General features: G+C 49.9%; 1 protein-coding gene across 10 annotated transcripts in view; it reads right to left on the reverse strand.

Moving 5' to 3' along the window:
* Positions 1-587: 587 nt before the first annotated feature.
* Fgfr2 (fibroblast growth factor receptor 2) overlaps positions 588-12,717 on the reverse strand; it is a 98,978-nt gene continuing 86,848 nt past the window's right edge. For 9 of the 10 annotated variants that reach the window (XM_047552137.1, XM_047552136.1, XM_047552135.1 and 6 more), the window contains 5 exons: positions 9,151-9,273; positions 8,582-8,652; positions 6,629-6,766; positions 5,105-5,210; positions 588-2,264 (listed from right to left, as the gene is read on the reverse strand). In XM_047552137.1, the coding sequence (XP_047408093.1) occupies positions 2,100-2,264; positions 5,105-5,210; positions 6,629-6,766; positions 8,582-8,652; positions 9,151-9,273 (603 nt within the window). In that variant the 3' untranslated portion in view covers positions 588-2,099. Of the gene's footprint in view, positions 2,356-5,104; positions 5,211-6,628; positions 6,767-8,581; positions 8,653-9,150; positions 9,274-12,717 lie in introns of all 10 variants that reach the window. The other variant, XM_047552132.1, reaches the window with a different exon arrangement.

Consider the following 12,717-nt stretch of genomic DNA (forward strand, 5'->3'; position numbering starts at 1 on the left):
CTGTTATCTATTTTTCCTGGTGCCAACATGGCTGGGACATCGTGGGAACTCACGATGTCCTAGACCCTCGTGTTAACTAACAGGCAAAACTCCATTGCTATTTCCAGATTCTTGGCGGTATGAAAACAAATTTGTTCCTATTTTCATATTTCTTGGAAATTTTGGAATGAATTGGACTTCGTGCATCCGAGGAAACCAGCCTGGAAGGGTTCAAGGTCCCTGGGATTAGGTGTCCTGAGCGTCTCCCCTCGCCAATACCTCCCCATCTGCACCACCTCTCTCCCACGCTGATCCTTGGGGACCCAGGAAGGAATGAGGACTCCCTCCCTGAGGTGCCAGTGAGCAACCAAGTCAGGGCTTGAACCAATTTTGGTAGGATCCATGTGCCCCAGGTGTACCCCAGGTGTACGCCAGGTGTGCCCCAGGTACAGCTGCTCCCTTCCAACTCCTCTGGCAAGTCACTCCTGCTTGTGGCAAACAGAGTTTTCCAGGTCTGCCTTCTGTGCATTTACATCACACAGCACTCTGTCAACACCTCCGAGCACAGGAAACCATTTGGTAAGACACGAGTATTAAAAAAATAAGCTGTGTGACATTTATTTTGTCTTGTTAACATTAATATCTGTAGAAACATTTTTATTGTCAGTATAAAAATTAACAGGTTTTATTAAATACTTTCTCCAATTTCATAACACATAAAATCAGTTCTTCTGCATTCATGTTGCATGGCTATCACAAAGTGAGTGGGTGTTTCCCAAGCAAAACACAACACTTTCATACAGAATGAACAAGATGGAGCTATTCTGTCTGATGGGCCGGATCTTGAGGTGAGGTCTTGTCAGCAGCAGACGGAAGCAAGCCCTTAAGAAGATGGAAGCAGCCCCCAACTCTCAGCAGAGCATTTCTGTGTTTCCATTTTCTATGATGGTTCTTTGAAGATCCTAAAAGGCTTCTCTGATGCCAAAGAACCTGGAAGCCATTATCGAAATGCACTGAGGAGGACGCAGGCTCATCTGACAAATGTGCGACTCAGGGGCAGAAGGCCAGCTGCCAGAGAGAACCCGTGTCCTAGGGTTCCAGCTGAAGTCTGTCCTCGAGGAATGGATTAAGGCATCTTTGAGCAAGGGCGCTGGTACTATGTGTCTTGGGAAAGCCAGCTAAAAGCAGCACTGGCCACAGACAGAGCTGCATACCAACACCAAACACCTTCCTATGAACAGCTTCCTGTTATATGGGCATTCAGGTGGTTTAAGCATAAAATCATCTGACAGCAGAGTTTAAACACAAATAAATCAAAACTTCTGTTTCCCCAAGTTAGTCATATATCGTAAATATTTCTGTTCTCAAAGGATCTGATAACTAGTTAAGTCCAAGCAATAGATTAACTAGTCCACTGTGCTGCCCGCATAGAAATGCCACTTAAATTACCAAAAAACTATAAATGATTAATTGCTTTTGTATATTACCAATTCATTAATAAATTAATGTTATACCATTTTCCCTGAAAGCAAAAGTATTTTTCCCACCTCTGCTTGGTGAAAATTAAGAAATTCTGTATAAGAACAGCATTTAGCAAATAACTATTAAAAAAAAAAAAAAAAAAAAAAGGAGAGACCAATTTTCTAGGTGCATTGGGACATCCATTTAAAATCAATACAAAAAATAATTCCTTGTAAATATATAATATATATTTATACATAATTTGAATATATTTACATACATCCAGCACCTATATACTGCATTTGTGCTCTGTAAGTGTGTGCTGACATATATTTTCTCCAATTATTACAAAATTAACAAGGAAGGCAGAATGTGTCTGCCTTGAGTCCAAGGGGGCACAGTCAGTACCCACAGTGGGTCGGGGTAGGAGGGGCAGTGGCTCGTGGCTGTTCACTGCTCCAGAAAACACCCTTCTGGCGAAGATGACAGGTTTTCAACTGTATAAATCTCTACACGTGTGCCGATTCCTTTTCCAATTATTTACTCCTCTGATCCATATATACAAGTGGAGACAACAGGCCCTGGGAGAGAAGGCCTGTCTGCTCAGTGTAGGTAGGTTCCAGGCGCGGCCCTGTGCGGGGACAGGAAGACACACTCGTTCATGTTTTAATGCTGCCATTTATGTGTGGAAACTGAGGCAGACAAGGTTCGTAAGGCATAGGGTCCGGAGAAAACACAGAGTCATCCCCTGAAGAACAAGAGCTCCTTGTGTCGGGGTAACTAGGAGAATACTGCTCGAGAGGCTGACTGAGGTCCAAGTAGTCCTGAAAGAAGGGAGAGAGACGTTTTATTTCATCTCGGGTCAGGATAACAAGGTGAATACGGCTCGAGAGGCTGACTGAGGTCCAGGTATTCCTGAAAGAAGGGAGACAAGAGTCGTGTTTCAAACGCAGGTTCCTGAGACGGTGGCACAGCTGGGATGGGACAGGGACCCCCCGGAAGGCCTGCAGCGCCCGCCTCCCCGACCGCCAGGGAGACCTCCCCCAAGCCCAGCTTCATCCACTCCCACTGCAGGTGGCGGGGTCTCCTCAGCCTCTAGGGACCTATGTGAACCCTGGCCAGGTACCCCGTTGCTAAAGCACGCAGTTCAAGTTCAAGACTCAGCAGAGTAGCCCGTCAGGCTGTGGGTCCCTAGGACCCTCTTCCATGAGGGAGACCGTGAAAATTCATTTTCTGAATTACATTTTACTATTACAGTTTCTAGGACAATTTAAGGGGAACACTTCTTCATTCAGGGCCTGATTTTTCAGACGTTTGTAATTCATTATTCTCAGAAGCTCGCTCGATTGAAAATGTAAACAGGTTCGAAAAAGGCCTGGATTCATTCGTGTACATAAATCCACAGTGGGCCGTTAAAGGGAAGCTTAGGGAAATGAAGGTCAAGTTTCAGAGTTCTGAAGGTCTAAGATTCCCAAAAGCTCCGCACTGCTGTGGCTGCTAAGATCCCCCTGCACCCAGGAGAATAGGCCCTCCACCCAGGCAGCTCCTGAGCTAAGGACAGTCGCTCACATTTGCACATGGGTGGAAAAACTCAAAAGAGGAGTAACATCTTATGGCACTCAAATGACATAAAATGATATACAATTCATAACAATTCCAATTTCAGGGTCCATAAAGTTTTAGTAGAACACAGACACCCATTTATTTACATACAGTCTGTGACTGCTTTCAAGCTATGAAGGCAGAGCTTCCACAGAGACCATATGGCCCTCGAAGCTGAAAATATTTACTCTCTGGACCTTTACCGAAAGCATTTGCTGACCCTGCTCTGAAGCCAGGGGAAGATTTCTAAATGGGGACATTCTGGTCTCGCTGCCTCAACCAAGCTGGTATGCTGGGTGGTGGTGCTCACACCACCCAGAAGCCAACCACTTTTCTGTGACACGCGGTTTCACCCAGAGGGGCCCAAAAAGTGCTGACCACAGCAGAAACAGCCTCGGCGTTATCAGAAAGGAGCCCACGGAATGTTGGCGACTATATGTTTTAAAAGACAAAAAAAAAAAAACACTATAATTCATCACCAGGGCTGCCGAGAGAGAGAGTGCCTGTCCAAGAAGGGGGATGTGTTGGTTCCAACAACGTCAGTATTAACCGCACCACTAGAAACAAACACGCCCACCACATCAAAAGAGAACTTTTTGCTTACAATGATAAAAATGAAATTTCGTCCTAAATGGAACCATTTTTCTCAAGCATATGGTAATGATTTTCAGAAGGAAAGAAACTTCAATTTTTATATCCATTAGACAATATGGCATTCTGCTTTTTTATTTTAGGATACTACATATAAATTTCAGTATGAACAGACCCTCTTTAAATGCAAATATATAAATGTGTAACGTGGAGCAGGGAAAGGAATCATTAAAAAAGAACTTTAGTGCTTTCTCCAGTTTCTAAATGAAGCCATAAACTTTCAGATCTGATAGGAAAAAAATAGGAGTATCAGTGGATTTCAAGTCGAGGGTTAAAGGAACTTATACTAGAACCAACAATCTTGGCAGGAGAAGAAAGTTGGTGTCCGCCCCCCCCCTCCAACTGTTCCTTTCAACTTCTGAAGGTCGGCTGCATTCATTTAAATGCAATCTCTCCCTTTAAGCACAAGACACAGTCAACCGCACAAGATAAAGTTGCTGAGTTGAATTTCCTATCGGTCCATTTGACTGTATTTTTATTTATTAAAAAAATCACCGTAACACTGTTCATTAAAAATTGAGTATAATTTTCTAAGATATTTGGGAGATTTTAACATTTTGTTGCGGCACAGACAATTGTATCATCTGGGGTCATTTTTTGTTTTTTTCCCCATGTGAAGGAACACCGTTCCTACATCCTCGTTAAATATCTCAGATTTCATTCATTACTAATTTCCCCCCTGTGGGGTTTTCCTGGACTCTGGTGTTTATCATCTTTCCTGCTCAGAGCCTAACTACACTTTCTTGCCACAGTGCTAATGACCACTCTCTCTCTGGGTTGGGTACCGAGTGCCAGTGTTTCTTTGGGGGGCACAGATTACAAGTATTTTAGAGAAAATAAATACTTTAACAGGTACCAGTTTTCACTAAAAAATCCTAACCATCACTCCCCATGGGATGTTGCGTGTGTTTACATGCACAAAAGAGAGGTAGGTGCAAACCACGGCCATTGCCAGCTGGGATCACCCACGACAGCATGGGTCACGCAGGAGAGCTCACTACGCGCTATCCAGGGTAAGAGGGCACCAGGCGCGCTCACACTCATGACCAGGCACAGACTCGTGAGCGCGAATCCTGAGCTCCTTCCTTCCACGCCCAAATGCTGCAGCTGCACACTTCTCCCCTGCTCTATCCCCCATTCCGGCCACACACTGCCACCAGCAGCCACCAAGAGCCACCATCGTTGGGCGGCCTTGGCCTGGCCTCCGCTTTGGTTTCATTAGTCAGAATTCACAAAGTGCACTTCTGAGAAAGACCGTGGTTCAAGAGCAGCGTGTCGTTCAACTCTGTCTGACCCCTCTGTACCATGACAGACTCCGCCGCAGACTCCAACGGGAGAGTCGGCACTGGTGAAGCCGAGCTTCTCTCCCAACCCCGCAAGTACCTCTGTGCTTCCGGAAGGAGGCTCTTACCTCATTGGTTGTGAGAGTGAGGATCCGGTCCAGGTCCTCCACCAACTGCTTGAACGTGGGTCTCTGCGAGGGCACGGCATGCCAGCAATCCCTCATCGTCATGTACCTGGCGAGAGACGGTCCCCGGGTGAGCTGGTTTAAGTACCCGGCACGCGGCTAGGCCAGCCTTAACAGGCAACATATCCCGAATGATGGAAAGGTGTCAGAACTTTCCAAGCCCCTCCGTGAGGAGGGGTCAGTCACTTTTCAAGGCCCCAGTGCTTGCTTCCTCCGAAAGGCACTGATTTACAAAAACATCGCTTTACCCAAAACGTCCCTGGAAGACATCTAGCTAGACACGCAGCGTGTTCCACTGGCACCCCCGTGACAGTGATGTCCCCAAGGCCTCCCGCTTCCAAGGAGCTTCTGAAGGTCCAGGGAGGAGACGGGTGTGCAGCTGGCCTCCAGCCTTCCACCCGGAACGTGCGGCTGAACACACTTTGGGTTTTGTTTTAAAGATTCCAGTTGACAAAGGCTCCTCAGTTTAAAACAAAATAAAGTGTGAAAACCACAACTTTAAGCAAAAGGTTTCACGAGCTGGTCTGCCCCCGCTGGGCTGCACGCTGACTTCCTGATTAACTCTTGGAGAGACCAACGGTCCTGGCCTTATCTTGACTGGGAGTTTCAACGGACCCTCTGCGTTAGAAACAGCGATAGGAATGACCAGGAGCACAATGAGTGCCTTTCTATAACACACTGTAAAACGGGGCCATTCGTCGGAGGTCCCCCGTACACCTAAGGGCACTCCTGGATTACTGACATAAAATCCCCTCGAAAAGACGCACAACGGAGCGTGGTCTCCCAGACAATCGCTGCTCTTAGTTCACCCCGGGGCTGGAGGGGGCACAGCCTGCTGTTCACAGCGCCACTACGCTTGCACGAGGCACGCCTCACTCACACAACGTAGCTCCACTTAGAGTGCTGGGAAATCAGCTCGTGGTTTTGTGGTCAGAGGCAGTACCCTCAGGACGGGTGCTGGAACAGATTTTTAGTTCCCTGCACTAAGATGTGAGTGAAGTACAGGTGAGCAGACACTGGCTCATTCACTCTGAGCAAGTGCGGCTGACGTCAATCTGCAATGGCAACAACTGTCGGTGGTCAAGGCGTTTCAGAAACACCCACTCAGTTCCCTTGCCAAGCTGGGGCTGGCGACAAGCGCCTCGGCCCTGTGAGGGCGGCCCCATGGCTCCCTAGCTTGCTGCCTGACCGGAGCACCTTCCCGTCACTGAGGCACAGCACGGGGCCCCAGGAAGATCACTGCAGCTGGCTCTGCCCTGGCCCAGGCCGCCAGCCACCTGCCCTCTGTGGCTGAGAGCCCCCTCCGTGCACCGCGGCAGGCTAGTCTTTCTTTTGGACAAGGTGTGATAGATGGAGGAGCTGCCTCAGCTCTGGGCCTGAGCACCGACGGCTTCAGCAACTCTTCTCAGAGCATGTTTAGGAAACAGAGGTAACTCGGGGGACCCGGCAGGGAGAAGATGGCCTTACAGCTCATTGGTGCAGTTGGCTGGCTTATCCATCCTGTGTCCTTCCTTCAGCAGCTTAAAGAGTTCCTCCACGGGAATCCCTGGGTAGGGCGAGCCCCCTAAGGTGAAGATCTCCCACATTAACACCCCGAAGGACCAGCTGCAAAGAAGAGAGAAAATACAGCATAAACGACCCATCCAAACTGCAGGAAAAAAATAAACACCTACTCGCTTCTTGCATTCATTCACAGATAAGTGAGTCCTGCAATTCATCCTCCCGCCCCTTCCCAACTCCAAGGAGCCTCCCCAAATGGTGGGGTATGGGTTCCTCTTGACGGAATTTTCCATCGCTCTTGGTCTCAGACATGGTGATAGAGAGACAAGGACCTCCACTCCTAAACTCCAGGCCCTCTGCTCCTCCCGCCTCACTCTTCCCTACGTGCCTGACACAAGGACTGTGCCTTAGCACTACCAGCAGCTGCCAGAATAAGACCAGCAAGATCATTCTGAGAGAATGGCTGCCCTGGGTGGCTGGTGGACACTCCGTAACTCACTTAGGTGGCACAGGAGTCGGTGTAGGGCCTGAGTCAGGATGGGAGAATGCTGTGCCACAGAGTTTCACGGGAACCCACAGGGCACCATTCACACAGGCTTTTTTTTTTTTTTTAATTATTTTTTAAAATTTTTACAGACTGCATTTTGACTCATTATACACAATTGGGGTACATCTTTAGCCCAAAGGACTTAAAATTAGCATACTACAGTGATGCAGCCACATCAATGTTCATAGCAGCTCAATTCATAATAGCTAGATTGTGGAACCAACCTAGGTGCCCTTCAATAGATGAATGAATAAAGAAACTGTGGTATATATACACGATGGAATATTACTCAGCCATAAAGAAGAATAATATTATGGCATTTGCAGATATATGGATGGAATTAGAGAATATCACACAGGCTTTTTAGAGACCAAAAGTTGGATTTTTTTTTGAGCCTAGTTCAGGGGACTCAATCCCTGGGAAAATCAAGGAGAGACCACAGGTTTAACCCGGGCCATGAAAGCTCTGGAAACTATCCTTATTGACTCTCTGCTGGGTGGGCTCGGGAAATGAAACCATTCCTGGCTTCCTGTGGAGCAAAAGCAGAAGCGTGACGTAGGCAGAAAGAACCGCTGGACTTCAAATGGGAACTAGGACCCTTCCTGCTTGGGCTGCCGAGAGGGTCAACCAGTTGGCAGAGTCTGGGCCTACCCCAGAATCCTCCCGCTCAAACAGACAGAACAGATGGAATGACCTTAAAACAAACAACAACAACAAAAACAACTTTTTCCTTTGGAAAAATTATATACTCCCAGAAACTTGCAAAAATAGTTCCTTTCCAACTTCTCCCCAAGGTAGCAAGATCTTGCAACGGAATCTCCAAAATCTAAAATATCAGTTGGAGCCTGACCCTAACAGCATTTTTAAGTGCATCATAGAAACATTCTGTGATTTCTACCATATTTCTAATAAAAGAGAAGAAGACCAGACCAGATTTTTGTTTTGCTTTTCTAAAGAATCATCCCAGCGAGCAGACATGATGAAGGTCATCTGAACCGACCTTGCCTCACTCCCTGTCCCCTAAGGACAAGCCCGAGTGTGAGCAGGAAGCAGGCAGGATGACTCTAAGGGAGCACAGACAGTGGCCAATGCGGGCTGGCCAGTTGGACAGCCGCTCTGCAGGTGCACACCCGGTGCGCTGGAGGGACACGTGGTCAGGCACCAGGGGTGGGCAGTTCTGCCTCCTGTGCGTTTCGAAGGTGGCAGACTAGTCACGGAGCCCTGGTTAACCAGCCGACCCTAACTCTGATGCTTCCTGGGGCCTTCTATGAACGTGGGGGATGCAGCGGCCACCAAAGGATGCAGCCAGGAAGAGCATGCAACGTTCCTGCAACTGGACCCCACGACAGGGTCGGGGAGCAGAGGTCACTTACACGTCACTCTGGTGTGTATACACTCTGTCGAAAAGGGCCTCAGGAGCCATCCACTTGACGGGAAGCCGCCCCTGCCAGGGAGAAGGAAACGTAGAAACCCACAGATTAAACAAGCTTCTCGCGGGAGGCTCGACAGGCTGCACGCGATGCAAGAGCTGGAACCCTAACGGAGCTCCTGAGTCAGTGGTGAGGGCAGAGACGAGCGCCGGCTGGGCTACGCGGAACCCGTCAGCTTGGGCGCGGTAACGACCTGCCAGCCTTGGGGTCTCAGTACCATTTATCCCCCTGGCCGGGTCCTAGACAAAACTGACCCAGCAACTTCCAGGTCCTGTTCCTGACTGACAAGAGCCACGCCAGACTCCTGGAGGCTGCTGCTTGTTCTGGATAAAAGAATGTTCCGCCTTTCCTAAGATCATCTTAAATACTGCCTGAACTTGCTGATTATGAAGATTACGGCCAAAGGACACGAGTGGGGGGTGGAAGCGCCTTCCAGCTCCCAAGGCCAGGAACGTCCACCTGGGAACCTCCAGCGCTCCCGGCCCCCTTCCCGCTGCCCGCCGTGGACTCACGTTCGTGGTCTTCTTGTAATAGTCTATGTTGTTGATATCTCTGGCCAGTCCAAAGTCTGCTATTTTCATCACATTATTTTCTGTTACCAAAACATTTCTGGCTGCTAAATCTCGATGAATGCACTGAAATCAAGGAGAGAAAGAACGAATTTCAAAATGCTTCAAAGAAACTAAAGCAAATAGGCTCATTTCTTAGAAAGCAGAGAGAACATACATCATGAGTCAAAAATTGGTTGGCCCATCTTCCAAGTGTCCTGCTGGGGCTGGAAGATGAAGCTGGTCAACCATCCGAGAGCCCCGACATGACTGGTATTGATTTTCTAATTATAAATTAATAACTAAACCAAGGCCAGGTCTGCTCATCTCGGGAGCAGAGGTAGACGGATAACCACGCTCTTTGGTCTGCAGCTGCCCCATGGCCCCAGTGGTGTCCTCCTTCCGCTACACACAGAGGCCATTAGAGTGTCCTACGCCTCCGATCCCAACACCTGCTCCTGAAGCCAATTTTGCAAAGAGCTGGTTCAATCCAACATCAGTCTTTACCTCCTGGTCACTTCTCTGACACTCTGCTCCGATACAACTCTGGTCTCAGAAAGGTCTGGTACAACTTTGGTATTTCCTTCCCACAGAGGACGCGTCTCCCTGACCCTCCTCAAGAGGATGAAGCAGCTCTCCACTCAAGACCTGGCGGCCCTCAAACACCCCAAGTTCTTCCTCTCTACAGCTTTGGACACTGCTTGCTTGCTTGCTCATTTTTGAAAACTGTCCCTGCTCTGTGTCCTTGCTCTCGGTTCACTCTCTTCCTCTTCCCAACTCTCTCAGACTCCATGGCTGGCTCATCTTGTCCTCTGTCCCTCGAAAGCAGAGAAAGAGCCCCATTACATCTGTGCGTCTCCATCTGCCCCCGTGGTGTCAATCCCAGATGATGTACACCAATAGTCACAAAGTCCCATCTCCACCCGGCCTCTCCCGAGACCCGTGTTCTCATTTTCAACTCACCGTGGGGACATCCCACACTGGGGTCCCCTTGACGCCTCCAAGGTAAGGCTTCTCCTCCGCTGATTCATACTCCTTTGTCTCTCTCAATCAGAAAGGGACACCCAGCACTCCTTACATACAAGTCCTACTGATTCCAACTCCAAAGTGCCTCTCCAGCCTGTCACCCTACCGCTGCCTCCTCAGTCCAGGCCATGGTCACTGCCTGCTCCCTGGCACTGCCAGACTGCTTGTCCACGCTTCCCGCTCGGCGGGCTCCTCTGCCTCACTTCCCATGACTCATGTTTTAGACGCAGGCAATGGTGCCCCTGCCTGGCTCATCTCACCATCCCATCTATCCGGATCCTCAGCCCCTGTGGGAACACCGGGCCTGCACAGCCCTGTAAGCTGCGCTCGCCACCCACGTGGGTGCTAACAGCTGCAGTGCCTGCTAGAGGGACTGCCAGCGAGGGCTGATGTTTTCCTGGGAGTCCCTCTGGTCTCAGAAAGGTCTAGCCGTTGTAACTTCCGTATTTCCTTCCTATAAATGAAACACACTCATAAGCTGTCGTTTTAGCTGCACTTTAATACACTATGATTTCATCATGGTACGTGATAATTAGGATCCTGAATCCTGTAATTTTGGGAGAGGTAAGGCATAAAGCAGCAAGTAAACAATACCATCCAATGCCTGTATGCAGGTTACCAGCAAAGGGTAACCGTCACAGGACGCAGAGGCTTAGAATCCACTGGATGAGGCTGCAATGGGCCACATTTCCAAACTCCTCTGGGAATAAAAATTAAGGATTCTTAACTCCGCCCACACCCCCAGCTATGTTCACTCACTTCTGTGGGACGGCTGAGCTCAGAAACGGGGAAGCAGGAAGGCCACCAAGCCTGTGCATCCCTGGCCAGACGGGAGCAGGGAACGTGAGCACTCCCAGAGCTGCCTGCAGATCCGCCCGGCTGGGGCCGCCTTCCTGGTCTGGAGGCCTCTTCAGATGGAACTTCCAAGCCCTGGGCCAAACTCCCCGGGTGGTGCACGGCCTCCACCACATGCTCTGCGTGTTTGGCAAGCTACTGGTCAGGAGAAACCGGCTTCCCCTGCCCTGGGCCCCGACCACACATCAGGGCTCTAGGGGAGGAGATGCTGCCTAGGGCTACCCCACCACCAGTCTAGCTCGGACACCCCTCATCCTGGGGAGCCAGGACACACCAAAGGCCCTGTTGGGCTGACAGAAGACTTGGAACCCAGAGCCAGAAAAGGGAAAATAATTTAAAGCAAGCCAGATCCCATCATTCACAGAAATCCAAGTTGTTCTCCAGCCCAAAGAGCCAACTATTTATATAATTAGGGGCCCGAGACAGTCTGGCAACCCCTCCTACAGGAGAAGGGTCGCTCAGGAAGGAAAGCTGACTGCCCCCACCAGGAGGCCTCCGAGACGGGATGAGGGGACTGCCGAACAGGAAAGTCCCACCCGCTCAGGATCCACACTATGGAAGCTTAACTGGATGTGCAATTTCACTAAAAAAGAAAAATTAGTGCACTTTGAACTAAAAACAGCAAGGATTTTATAAACTGTGTAAGGCTCAAATACCCACTATGAACCGCACCCTGTTACCACAGGCACCCTGGTGCTGCTTCACTTGACTGGCTCCCTCTGTCCCCACCACACACCTGGATCTGGAATGTCCCCCACAAGCTCTGGTGTTGAGGCAGTGCAGCAACGTCCAGTTTCGGGGAGATGACGGGATGATGAGGGCTCTGACCTCATCGGTGGACGCAGCAATTTGCTGGATTACGCATCTGAATGGACTGCTAGGTGGCCAATGTAGGCAGGCAGGCATGGCTGGAGGAAGGAGGTGACCACACCTTGTCCCCAGCCCTTCCCTTCCTCTGTGTCTCTAGCTGCCACACACTGAGAGCCTTCCTCCTCACACCCTTCCGCCATGATGGTCGGCCTCACAGGCCCAGAGCAAGGCAGCCGCCAATCACTCCCTGAAACCGCGCTGACCTTTCTTCCACTAAGTTGTTTGTCCCAGGTATTTGTCACAGTGACAAAAGACCAACACACCCGCATACCCCCACACAGGCGACAGCGGAGTGACGCCAGGCACCCTGCGTGACCGCGATATCCCCAGGGCTGAGCACTCAGCCTGGCCAGGGAACGGTCTGCTGAGCCGACCTCCGCCCCTCCTTTCAGGGAGTGGGTGTCTAACGAGGCCATCTCTTTGGCTGAGGGGGAGGCTGGGGGGAGGCAGGCTATGGCCCTTCCCCTGCTTCCTCATTCTCAAGCTTCAGGAATGAACCTTCTGGGTTGGAAGCAGGCGCCTCCCAAGGGGAACATTCTTACAATCTCCATCTCCCACCCTTCGCCTCTATTCCGTAGGTCCTTAACTGCAGGTGGCCTGGGCCAGGGGCTATGGACCATGCAATGCCCTAAGGAAACATTACTGTCCCTCTCATTCTCGATTCTTCTGCAAAGTCAAGGAGCAACTCCCCAGGTTACTAACTAAAGCCCCTGCACAGGAACTTTCCTCAGTCCTACTCGAGTCCAGAGAGGTGAAGACCACCTGGGAGCTGGGTACGGC

Source organism: Sciurus carolinensis, chromosome 5, assembly GCF_902686445.1.
Source record: "Sciurus carolinensis chromosome 5, mSciCar1.2, whole genome shotgun sequence".
Lineage (NCBI taxonomy): Eukaryota > Metazoa > Chordata > Mammalia > Rodentia > Sciuridae > Sciurus > Sciurus carolinensis.